This window comes from Prenolepis imparis, unplaced genomic scaffold, assembly GCF_030444845.1.
Source record: "Prenolepis imparis isolate NDT839.2.m4 unplaced genomic scaffold, iyPreImpa1.0 SCAF_13, whole genome shotgun sequence".
Classification (NCBI taxonomy): Eukaryota; Metazoa; Arthropoda; class Insecta; order Hymenoptera; family Formicidae; genus Prenolepis; species Prenolepis imparis.
The window spans coordinates 6,490,607-6,503,067 of NW_028141171.1; the positions used below are offsets into that span (position 1 = coordinate 6,490,607).

The following is a 12,461-nucleotide window of genomic DNA, read 5'->3' on the forward strand; positions in this document are numbered from 1 at the left end:
AAAACACATATATAATTCTTTTAATAAAAATATAATATAACTAGAATAAAACTATGATATAAGTATAATAAAGTATAATAAAATTATAAGATATAATTTAAATATTCTTACTCGATTTCCATTTGTTTTTTAAGTTCCTTTAATTCTTTTTCCTTTTTCTTTTGTTCTTTTTCTATTTTTTCCCTTTCTTCTTTCTCTTTTTGTTTCTCTTCTCTTTCTTTTCGCCGATTTGCTTTCTCTTCCTCTCGCTTCTTGTCTTTTTCCTAAAAAAGACGAATAATATATTTGAAAAGAGTATGATCTTGAAAATTGTACGCAAAATAATTTAATTTCTTCTATATAAAATACGTACCATTTTTAATTTTAATTTTTCTTCTTTTCTTCTGGCATTTTCCTGTCTCTTTTCTAATTGTTTTGGTGTTAGCTTTAAAACTTTTTTGTTTGTAACTTTATTGGTTTTTGGAGTAACAGGAGTTGCAAGTTTGTTGGTTATTTCCTCATTTTCATTCAATGTAGATTTGTTCAATTCACTTTGATCTTCATCATCCGAAGATAAAATAGTAATATCACAGTCCGATTTCTGAGAGAGAGAATGATCTTCGTCTTCACTAACAATCCTGGTATCTTTTAATTGTTCGCTTTCTCGACATAAATGTAATGTAGATTCAATTGCCTGTGTGGTTGAACTTTCATTCAAACAGATTTCATTTGCTTCTTCATGTACAAACGTATTTTGGCAGTCTTGCTTATTTTTCAATTTATATGAACTATCACTTTCAACCTTCTTGTCTATCTTTTTGAGAAATTTAGTTAAGGCACCAGATTTTTGTCTTTTTTTAGGTGTGGTATCACTTTCTTCATTCTTCTCATCTTGCTGATCACCTTGCTTCAAGTTTTTCTTCTTCTCATCCGATATTATTTCAATACTATCATCACTACTATCAAGTTTTTTCTCTCTTGCATTTTCTCTTTCAGCTTCAACAACATTTGGGATAGAATTTTCTTTTATTGTAAGTTTCATCACTTTAGAATTCTTAGATCCAATTAAAGGTGATATTACTTTTCGCTTCTTGTTAGACATATTGTTTGTACTGTTTAATGATTTAGAGGAACTTGATACTTGAAATGGCAATTGTGCTGAAAGAATAAGTAATTAATTAAATATTTGTACCGTGATATATAATAATTATATAACTTTCATATACATTATATTACAAAGAAACAGAAACAAAGTCTGTTTTTATATAATAAAATTTAATAAAATTTTAAATAAAACTTTGGTTTTTCTGTTTCTTTACGATATACTGTAAACTTTGGTTTCTTTCTGTATTAATAATAGATATAAAAACCTTGTTTCATTTTTTTTTTCGTCACAGACGTAACTGTTTCTACTGCACAATCATCCTCCATCGAAATATCCATGTCTTTCATTTCTTTGACTCCGAGTTGAAATGTATCATATAAAATTCTAAATTCCCTTTTTAATAAGAAGCTATAGACCTGTCAGTGTCTTTATCATAACCTAAACGAAGACTGGAACAAGCTGCTTTATTTACGTACATGGGACAAACGGAAACAGTTGGGCCGGTTGCGTGGACAATGTGATGTTACACGAACGATAAATGTGCTCCGAAGAAACGCTGATGAAAATAATAATCAACTTAAACGATTAAACGCAACTACGATTACACTAATATCATAGAGTCGTAACGAAATCCGCGGGAAAACGCGTGGCGAAAGGTCGAAATATGGTAGACCCAGAGGGAAGTGGTGTCAACTTTTTTTTTAAACACTTGCATGCCCTGTACAGTGACGTCTCTACCGGCCCTATAGATTACGTCACGTGCAGCGCGCAGCTTTGAAAGTTAATCGGAGTTGGCTCTATTCTCTATTCTCGCCGACTGTCACTTTCACATTCATTTTCACTATGAATACTGAATATGAGACATTCGATATTACTTGCACCGACTCGGATGAGGAGATTACATTCTCGGAAAGTGCAAAACCCAGTACCAGTAAGAGTACAAACGATACATCTCGAAAACGAAAAGAATGTTGCATGCCTTGCAACGTACATCCTACAAAGATTAGAAAAAATTCCTGCATTGCTGCATCAAACACTGGTCATCGAGAAATACTATTAAATGAGGAAGCTAATAAAATATATTGCGAATTAACATCTATGTTTCCAAATGTAGATACATTTTACATTAAACAACTATGTCATACGTATCTTACAGATAATACAATAGTGCAACATGAATTATATGAAAGATTAGTTGAATTTTTGCTAGAAAATGGTCAAAAATATCCAAATATCAAAGAAGCTGAGTTATCAGAGGCGAATAATTCCAATATTACTTGCGATCTGAACGACCAATATGCTGATTTATTGAGGATATTTCCAGAGACGGATCCTATAGATTTACGAAGAATAGTTGAAGAAAACTATAATAAAGATCCTGAAAAGATACAGAAATTTATTGAGTCAAAATTGGAAAATTCGGATTATCCAACAAGAACGCTATATCTAGCTAAAAAGATTACAGAGCAACAAAACCAATACACTACTGATTTCAATATACAACAATTCTTAGAGTTATTTCCGGATCCATTTTTTCATTTGGAAAATGCAAACAGAGAGTGCAAATTTAATGCAGATGCGATAGAATTTTTGATTCTTTGTTTCAGTAAAATCAAGGTAATCGTTTAATATATATCTTATATAAATACACAATAATAAGAGTACAATAATATAATATTTGAAACAATTTTTTTTGCAGGTAAATACATTATTAAATACATACAGTGAGCATCATTATAATTTAAGTCTAACTGTTAAGGCTTTAGAAGTGTTGAATCCTATTATGAAAAGTAAACGATTACATAATATGATAATAACAGAAGATACAGCGCTTCTACAAGAATGTGCTTTTATACAAAATAAGGTAGAACTGAAGAAATAGCTAACTGAATCATTGAAAAATCAAGAGGATAAAGAGTTTGAGAAACTTAAAGTAAGTATAAGAATAGAATATAATAAAATAAAAACAAAATATGTTTAAAAAAATTATTATTTTTTGTAATCCTGATATAAATTTCTTTCTTTTAGGCAAGAAACGAATTAGTTGTATGTCAATGTTATATTGACGAATGTATGCCAATCAAATGTTTTATGTGCGAGAATGGACATTTATTTTGCAACAAATGTATTGAAAAAAGTGCAGAATCAATATTAGCAAAAGGCAAGATGCATATTAATTGTCTATTAAATTGTGGCAGTCAATTTCCATTATCTGTACTGCAGCAAGTACTATCTACAACAAATATCAACATTCTACTTCGCAAACGGCTAGCTGAAATGATTGGATTGGATAATTTAATATTATGTCCTATTTGTCACTTTCCATCTGTATCACCACATGAGGATAGGATGTTTAGATGCCGCAATTGTATGAAAGAAGTATGTCGGTAAGTCTAATTTCGATGTTATTTCTTTATAATCTCTGCCATCTTTTCTCAGAATTTTATATCTATAATTTTTTCTTTCTACACTTTATTATTCAGAATCCGTATATAAAGAATTATTGATTGAATAAAAAATAAATAAATAATTATATATAAAGAAATATTGAAATCAATAAAAATTGTTTTTTAGAATGTATAATTAGCTTATGTAATAATGAATTCAATTATGTACCTCTGAAATGCAACAAAGTGAAATCAGATCCAGTTTGAATACAAATAATACAAATATATTGAAATAAATTGAAACATTTCTATTAAAATCCAAAATAATATCAAGAATAGATTATGTCTCAAATAACCGAGTAAACAGAAATTCTTGAATTCTTTCTTTCATCTTTTGATAATGTACACACATTTCAACAATCATTTATTACAAATTATTTAAGTTTAGAAAGATATTAGTTTCTGGATTTTTAAAAAATTAATTTTGTGGAAAATCAAATCTCGCATAAGAAAATGTTATTCTATTGTACTTTTTCAGTTTTTTCTTTTATGTAAAATTACTATCTTTCCAATTGCATCATTAATAAAGAATTATTATGTATATACTGTGCTAACGCTCTTACTCATATTATTCACTATATTTTTTTACACATTATTATTTCTTTATTGTTCTCGTATAATCCGTGGTTACTTTATAATATTTTAGGCACCATGTACCACATTGGCACGGAAGGAAAAACTGAAGTTTTGAAAATTTTTAAATACTGACAAAGCTACCGTTCAAAATAAATTGCCCCTACGAAGATGGCTCATGTCAATGAAATGGAATACAGATACTTCATTTATCGAGATCAATGACAACATCAATGGTTTAGTATTAATGTTACATTAAAAAATAGTTTTAAGTATATTTAAAAAAAAATACAATTTACGAGACTGCAATAGCTTAAAATGGACCAACAATACATGTATACACATGCAATATTTTTATATTATACCATTGATATTATGAATAAGAAGGATTTTTTAATTGATATCTATTTAAAAATATTTGTTAAAGTACTTTAAACTACTTTGTTTCACAATTGTATAACTATTTGTATATTTTTATCTTCAATGCGTTGTTTATTTTTGGGCACATGTTGAAAGAATTGCAAGGTACAATTCATGATCATTTTGTGTTAATGTTAATTGTCATATTATTATTATTAGTATTATTATTTAGTAATTATTATAACAAAGATCTGATGAAAATGGATGTGGCTGTGATTTAGTACAAGGAAAAAGATAATTTCAATCTATCCACAATACTTTGAAAATTCATTACTTGCTATCGATACGCAAGAATTACATTCTGAATCATTTGTTTTTGTTAAAACAAATACTTTGATACATATATATTTATATGTATATGTTCTTTATTTTTTAAGCTGGATAAAAACTTATATTAATATATATAATAATTTGTATTATATATAATAATTTGTATTATAATATATATTTTGTATTCTCTTGTAGTTCATATGATAAATACATTAATATGCTAATTTGTAAGTGTTTTTTTTAAATACTATATGTTTTTCAGAAAGTTCTTTTATAAGTTTTTATTAAAAGAAACTTATTTTGATAATCATTAATGATGATAATTAATGAAACAAAATATAAAAAATACTAGCCTACAATTTTGCAATACTTGTATTAAAAGAAATATAATATATAAATATATTATATATTGTAATAATATTGTAATAATATGTTGTAATATAATTGTACTAATATATTGTAATAATATAATATTTAGTTTTCAATTATACATTTCAGTTTTTTTTTATCTTAGGAGTGTTTTATACTTAAATATATCAACTTGCATCAAATTAATATGTAAATAATATTCAAAATTAAAACGTATACGTTATTCAAGTTTTTTCAATATCTTATATTTTCCAACAGAAGACTATTCTGAAAAGATGTGAATATCATGATTTTTTAAGATCACTTTTATTTAAGTAAAATATAATATATAGTTTTTTTTTACGTAAATCTATTCTTGCAATTATATTTGGCACATAAGTATGAAAATAAAATAAGTATTAAACTAGAATTAAAGGAATCAAAATTAGACTATAAAATTCACTATTATAATAATTGAAATAATGCTCTCGTTTCATCAAATAGAATATCTCAATTAATATAAATACAGTACTTACACAAATATCACACACAAATGGCAACGTTAATTAATAAACAAAGTAATTTATTCATGGATGGATAATTCAAGCGACTCGTTAACGGCGCCAGATTACGTTGAAAGAAATTTCAGAGTTGCGTTCGGAAATCCGTCCGTCAAAGTTCATAATTTGACCGACCAATCGGAGACCGAGGATCTCTTTGTCCTGATTGGTCAATCGAGCGCTTCACTCTAGGTGACTATATTTTTGAACACACTACAGAATCTAGAATGTGATGCTGCTGCCCTCTGATGCACTTTTGCATTGTTCGCGCGCTCATCGCCGGTCCGGGAAGAATACGAGTGTGAGTATATTAATTAGTCTTTACGTCGTTAATTATAGTATAAATCAGATCGCATCGTCTGTACCGATATCGTGATCGCGATCGCACGCGCGAGATTGATCTCGTCGGCCGTGAATCTCACGTATAATCTCACGTTCGTTCCTCTGAAAGATCGCGCGTTCCGATTGTCCTTGAACAAGTATACAAACGTGTTTTTTTGCGCAGTCTTTGCGAATTTATTTTTGAGATCGGGTCAAGTAATTGACCACAAATTATTGATCATTTGAACATTGAAGTCAATTAATGGTGTATGAGCAATCGATCCCTGTAGCTCATCAAACAGCCAAAAAGAAAGAAAGAGAGAAAGAAAGAGAGAAAGAAAGAAAGAAAGAAAGAAAGAAAGAGAGAAAGAAAGATAGAGAGAAAGAAAGAAAGAGAGAAAGAAAGAAAGAAAGAAAGAGAGAAAGAAAGAAAGATAGTAAGAAAGAAAGATAGTAAGAAAGAAAGATGAAAGATGGCGCGCGCGAATCTATGAGAGCGGTTTGAATTACCGGGCACCTTTCGACGTTAAAATTTTCCGAGTTTTTCGACGTTGTTATATTTCAAGCGGGTGTTCGGACCTAATGTCATTGTATCTATATATAATTATGTATTTTTATTTGTTGACAGGTGCCGAATAAAGTGCCGTGGACGATTAATACCGGAAGTATCGTGCGAAGTGTCGCGAGTAATTAATATCGGGACTGCTATACAAAATATATCGCGCGTAATTAAGATCGAGAGTGCCATGCAAAGTATTCCATTTAATCGATATCGGGAGTGTCATTGAATTAAAGTAAAGTATCGCGCATAATTAAAATCGGGAGTGCCGTTCAAAGTGTCGCGCAATCGTATTTTGCTAATTACGTGTGCGATCATAATTGGTAAAGTATTTTCGCGAGTGCTGTGTTAACAAAGGAGGAACAAGAGAGGAGGAGGAGGCTCGGGGAGGCATCAGGCAATGGTGGAGCCAGCTTGAGGTAAAAGCAATTATAATCTATTTAATTTATTTTATCTGCTATTTAGATTATTTATATAAAAAAATAGACTCGAACTTTATATCTTAAAAGAAGAATAAATATATTTCGAAAATTATGTAATTTTTAAATTAAATATCTATTTAAAAAATAAAAAAATTAATCATATATCTTTTATATATATAAAATCTTAATTATATTGAGTTTATATATAATTGAAATATATTTCTATTTTTTTTTTTTTTACAGATGTCACAATAATGCTGTATATATACTTCACTGCTGCTCATCGTGTGCCGGTGAGTCTCAACTTTATTTTTTATAATCTCGAATTTGTACGAAATGAAAAAAATAACAAAGATAAATCTATTAATTAAATGTTTGTTTCTTTTCAATAAATGCAAAATTTTTTAATAAATGTTTTTGCATAAAACGCAAGGAGGATAAATTTTTAAGGGCACATTTAAACGAAACGTAAATATTTCGGACTCTAAATAACGGAGCTTCTGAATTTAATTTAGATTTGTTTTTTATATCATAATTTTATTGTTTTACATATAGTAATTTTGCAATCTTTTCTGAAGTCCTTATTAGGTACTAGCAAGTTTTAAATTTACGTTTGAAAAATGCTTCTCGACATATTTCGATGAGTCTAACACTTTTCTCGCTACCATTTCACAAGATTTGCATCATGTACATTTCTTTACGCTTTGATGAATCTTTTCACTCTTCTCAAAAATTTTAAGTCTCAGTTGCTGTCTTCTATATTATATTGTCAGAAATTTTTCGGTCCGCTTTGGAATTCGAACGTGCATTCGGAGGCGATAGATTTTCGTGCCAAAAATAAAAAAAAAACACGTGCAACAAAAATAATAAAAGAATCGTATTTTGCACTTATTATATTGTACAATGAATAATTATAGTTTAGACTTTTTAACACTTTTGTACAAATTCGGGATTAAATAAATATATATATTGCAATCATTCTCTCGCTGGACAAGATTATCTAATCTCGCATGACGAAGAAAGAGGAGCATTCATAAAATTAGGCGACAGACGCGTGAGGCGCAACATTTATAATATATGCAGCTTTGCAAAATTAATTCAGTATCGGTCGACAGTATCGATCGATTTTATAAAGTTCTGTAACGAGAAATTTGGAATTTAAAATAATGCGCATTGTGTGCTGGGAAAAATGTATATTTTAAAAAATTCACTCAGAAAATGTTTGTTATATTTACATTATTACGTTGACATTTATCTTTTCTCATGATTCTTTCACACATGCATAAATTTTTAGTGATTATCTCCTAAGATTGTTTATCCTTCAATATTTGGCATTTTAATTTGCTTTCTGCTGTTCTGTTATCAGTACAAGTATTATTTTGTAAATATATATAATAATACAATATCCAGCAATAACTCGTACCAATGGCACAGTATAAAGAAGTAAATGCCAAAGGTAAGAATGGTAATCCATCACCGAATAATAATTTATGCAGTACCATTTCATAAAATGTAATTAACGGCAGTAGTATTACATATAACCATTCATATAATCGCAATAGAGGTCTAACATGTTGATTAGTTAAGCCTAAAATCGATAAGAACATATGTGTCAGTAATACTAGTAATTTTAATGAAAGTAAGTTATTGGGATATAACAATGGCAAAAGAGCAGTATGTCCAGCACTGCTCAAAATTATGAATATCCGGGCATCTTTCTTGTTTGTTGCTGCGAGGACACTAAAAGTTAATAATTATTGTTAAACTGTATTTCTCTAAGACTTAAAGTCTATATATAAGCTTTAATATAAATAAGAAACATTTTATATATAAAGCATTCTATATTCAAAATTCAGTATTTACCACAAAGGTATAATCGCGGTTAATATGGCTTTTTCATGTACATGCCAACCAAACATGAATGAACTTAAAGCACATAATACAGTACATCTAATAAAATACTTCGAGTCCATGTAGGACTTTTTACAAAGCAGGCACCATAATGCAGGCTGCAATAATATATCAATTAGTGAATCCCACACATTTATATTTTTTAAAAATATATGAAATATGTCTAATATTAGAAAAGATAGAAAATCTGCAATAATTTATAATGCGTATAAAACATTTATTATAAAAATAAAAACTTACAAGTATTGCCAAAAAGGTCAAAAGAAATGTAATAATAGGCGTTGGAGTAGGTAATATAAGGAAACTCTGCTCTTGCACTAGACCACCTGTCATTACTGCAGATTTGGCATCTTTTAACCATCCTAAACGTTTCCATATCACAGACAGTGCTTTTTCTACACCAATATATAAAGCCCAACCATTTGCAGCCCAGTACGAATGTACCAAGCCCCTTTTAAATGGAAATAAACGTGAAATTACCTGAAATATAAAAGACATTAAATTGTAAAATTAATTATATAAAATAAAATAATAATTAAATGAAAGGAAAGAGAGATATCATTTATAAAATAAATTCTAAAAATATTACCTGTGGTAATTGAGTTATAAAGGGACCAAAGGACACTGTTAAAACAGCCAGAACAATAACTCCAAGTATGAATAATCGTTTAAAGAATTTGCCACTATTCAGACAATATGATTTTAGCAGCCAGACAATGTATGCTGGTGCTATGTACATATATAAATGTTTTAAATTAAGTAAAATAGCAAACCATACAGCACCTTGCAACACCGACATCTAGAAACAAACTGCTTTTTTTTATAAGTAAATTTCAAAGTACTGTAGAATTTACCTCTTCTCCAATTTTTGAAACTTTTGACATTGATATCAACAAAATTCCAAGTAGAAAGCCGTTATATTGAAAATGTATATGGTCGACTATCAGCAGCCCCATGTTACACAGTGATAGAAATACAAAAATTGCATGGCCATTCAAAGATTTACAAAATGTCCCACTTATTCTACAAGAAAATACTTAGATTAGATAAATTTGATATCATACAAAATTCCTTAAAATTAGATTCTTTCGAGAAAGCAGTATCTCTGTTGATTTTTAGGTTTATCCAATTATTACGAATTTTTGTTCACAAATGTACTTACTCTCTCACTCCATACGCAAGCATAAGATCCGCAAATACGACAGTCGCTCTTTGAAAATACACAGTAGCCGGTGATGCATAATTTAAATTCTCTATCTTGACCATCTCTGGATCGAAAAATACAGCCATTTGGCTGAGACAGTACTCAAACCATGCAAACAAGGGTGGATAATCAAGAGTCCATGGGGATTGTGTATTCGTGTACCATTCTTTAATAGGTAGATTGTACGTAATGGCCAGCCAATTGCGATGTACTTCAAAATCAGTAGAATGACTACAAGTTCAAAAAATAATTGTAAATAGCAATTATATAAATATAGAAACAAATAATTTTAGTATAAATGAGTTGAAACAATGTGAAAGTAAAAGATTACTTACTAAGTAGGAATCAGGAGGATCTTGATGCAAGTAACTAGTAGAAAGGTTTTTAAGAGTACACCGTCTCTCGAAACATTGAAGGAGACTTCTTTATCCTGATTTATCTGCATTTCTTTCTTAATATTTATACTTTCGGTAAACATGTTGCTTAACTCATCTAATCTCGATATACTTCGCGACAGTATAATATTCGTCAGATAATAATACTAGTAAATAAACGTTCGACGACAAGAGTATATCATCGATAACATGATAATGTCATTATTCTCGCTTTTAAATTGAGTAAAATAGCAAACCATATGACAGCTGTCAAACACGTGTGAATACGTATAAGTGAGGTTAGGCGACAAGCAATTAGAGGTTATGTTCGCCAGGCGAACGGAAAACAGGACTACCGAGTTATGGCTGCCTCCAGGTTTCTGACGACTTTACGAGGGCTCGTATACCGCTCTTGGGATTTCAATCAGTGTTGCGTGACAGGTGACCTACGAAATGTATATCGAGCATTTGGCAACAAGTCCATCCTCATGGATCTCGGCGGCGTCGCGACTGAGAAGAAGCAAAGACCGAAGACGGTGCCGGTGCCGAAGATCACGTTGCTGTCACCGGACGACTCGATCACCGTGACCGTGCTAGAGGATGCTCAACGTCTGGCAAAACGTCGTAAACTCACCCTGGTCAAGATCAGTGACCTTGACAGTAAGACGCAACGACCGGTCTACAAGTTGATGAGTAGCTCCGTCTTCCTCGAGAAGGTCGAGGAAGACGTCGTGGAGAATGTCGAGGCTGATGGCAAAGACAAGCAGATATCCAAGGATACTAAAATATTCTACATATCTGCGAAGATCGCTGAGAATGATCTATTGACGAAGACCAAAAATATGGTGAAGCTGTTGAATAAGAGACACAAGGTTAAGATTGTTATCACCCTGGATGGTATCAGTGTGGTGAGTTTTCTTTGAGTTTTCTTTCACTTCTTTCTGTGATAGAGTAATTAAGGTAACTTGAATAAGTTTTTGATAAATCAGATCAAAATTCACATAAAGTATTCTCTTTCTCCCATTACATAAATTCTTAATTACGCATATACAAATATAAAAGATAATTTTTTACATTTTTAGAGAAAGAAAGAAAATGTAATCTCTTACAATAAATACTTTACTTTAATACTTTAATCTTACAATAAATACTTTACTTTAATACTTTAATTTTACAACAAATACTTTACTTAAATACTTTAGACTTTTTACTTCTATAATTCATAATAAAATTCAAGACAGAATTCTATCCATAATTTTATGTGCCAAATATTCTAAATGTATATCTGTATTTTAATATATATTCTGATATATGCGTGCATTTTATACTCCCTCAAATAAAATTATAAATAATATTCTGTCTCGAATTTTGTTGCGAATTATATATCGCTTAAAATAAACTTTAAAAAATTATTTTATATATTTGTATAGGATAAGGCACAAAATATTATAGAGGATGCAGTGAAAAAATATGGCAACATTCAACGAATGCCATCAAAGAAAAATGTTGTCTTACTCTTAATAAATCCTGTGTTAAGTGAGAATAAAGACAATTCTGTAGATAATAAAAAAGAGATTACTGGCCTTTAGTACAATTAATCAAACTGATAACGTATATGTGAAATTTATGAGGTTTGATGAGTTAAGTAATAATTTATTATAATGTCAGTGAGAAATAAAAAGAATAAATTCTGTATACATATAAAGGATAAGATATAATATGTATATACTTGTTATAAGTATATTTATAATGATTAACTTTATTATGAATATATTATAATGGCTTTACAAAAGAATAACATTTAAATAGCTTTTTTTTCCTGTACCATAACTACGATTATTGTCAATGAAGAGAATTTCATAAAACTTTCCGTTATATATATTATATATATGCACTAAACAAACGGCTTACTATCTACTGATATGTCTACGGCGCATTTAATTTAATTTTATTTTAAGATATGGGGGT

The 12,461-nt window shown here is 29.6% G+C and overlaps 3 protein-coding genes and 1 long non-coding RNA gene across 5 annotated transcripts in view; 2 read left to right on the forward strand and 2 right to left on the reverse strand.

Annotated features, from left to right (window-relative positions):
- LOC145944899 (uncharacterized) overlaps window positions 1–2,059 on the reverse strand; it is a 116,988-nt gene extending 114,929 nt beyond the window's left edge. For both annotated transcript variants that reach the window (XR_014426762.1, XM_083053574.1), the window contains exons 1-3: window positions 1,350–2,059; window positions 353–1,137; window positions 112–263 (exon numbers count right to left, since the gene is read on the reverse strand). Coding sequence is in view for 1 of the 2 variants with exons in the window: in XM_083053574.1 (XP_082909700.1) it covers window positions 112–263; window positions 353–1,137; window positions 1,350–1,431 (1,019 nt within the window). In the remaining variant the exon portion in view is untranslated. The remainder of the gene's footprint in view (window positions 1–111; window positions 264–352; window positions 1,138–1,349) is intronic.
- An 851-nt stretch (window positions 2,060–2,910) lies between these two features.
- On the forward strand, window positions 2,911–4,623 carry LOC145944861 (uncharacterized). The gene is made up of 3 exons (XR_014426757.1): window positions 2,911–3,017; window positions 3,113–3,471; window positions 4,178–4,623. It is a non-coding gene; the product is annotated as an uncharacterized LOC145944861 (long non-coding RNA).
- Window positions 4,624–7,583: 2,960 nt separating this feature from the next.
- On the reverse strand, window positions 7,584–10,764 carry Xit (ALG6/ALG8 family glucosyltransferase xit). Its single transcript, XM_083052881.1, has 7 exons — window positions 10,455–10,764; window positions 10,078–10,350; window positions 9,770–9,938; window positions 9,505–9,714; window positions 9,156–9,395; window positions 8,868–9,013; window positions 7,584–8,744 (listed from the first exon to the last, which is right to left on the reverse strand). Exons 1-7 carry the CDS (start codon window positions 10,595–10,597, stop codon window positions 8,309–8,311), a joined length of 1,617 nt encoding a protein of 538 aa, XP_082909007.1. The 5' UTR covers window positions 10,598–10,764; the 3' UTR covers window positions 7,584–8,308.
- Window positions 10,765–10,855: 91 nt separating this feature from the next.
- Window positions 10,856–12,278, forward strand: LOC145944520 (uncharacterized). Its single transcript, XM_083052885.1, has 2 exons — window positions 10,856–11,401; window positions 11,924–12,278. Exons 1-2 carry the CDS (start codon window positions 10,856–10,858, stop codon window positions 12,080–12,082), a joined length of 705 nt encoding a protein of 234 aa, XP_082909011.1. The 3' UTR covers window positions 12,083–12,278.
- Window positions 12,279–12,461: the final 183 nt, after the last annotated feature.

What these genes read in the sequence shown, in the direction of transcription:
- Xit (XM_083052881.1), bottom strand. Translation starts at nt 10,597, where the DNA reads ATGTTTACCGAAAGTATAAATATTAAGAAAGAAATGCAGATAAATCAG. An exon ending in TGACCTTTTTGGCAATACTT is followed by an intron (nt 9,014 to 9,155) that starts GTAAGTTTTTAT and finishes ATATTATTGCAG; the next exon opens with CCTGCATTATGGTGCCTGCT. An exon ending in ACCGCGATTATACCTTTGTG is followed by an intron (nt 8,745 to 8,867) that starts GTAAATACTGAA and finishes ATTAACTTTTAG; the next exon opens with TGTCCTCGCAGCAACAAACA.
- LOC145944520 (XM_083052885.1), top strand. Translation starts at nt 10,856, where the DNA reads ATGGCTGCCTCCAGGTTTCTGACGACTTTACGAGGGCTCGTATACCGC. An exon ending in CCCTGGATGGTATCAGTGTG is followed by an intron (nt 11,402 to 11,923) that starts GTGAGTTTTCTT and finishes ATATTTGTATAG; the next exon opens with GATAAGGCACAAAATATTAT.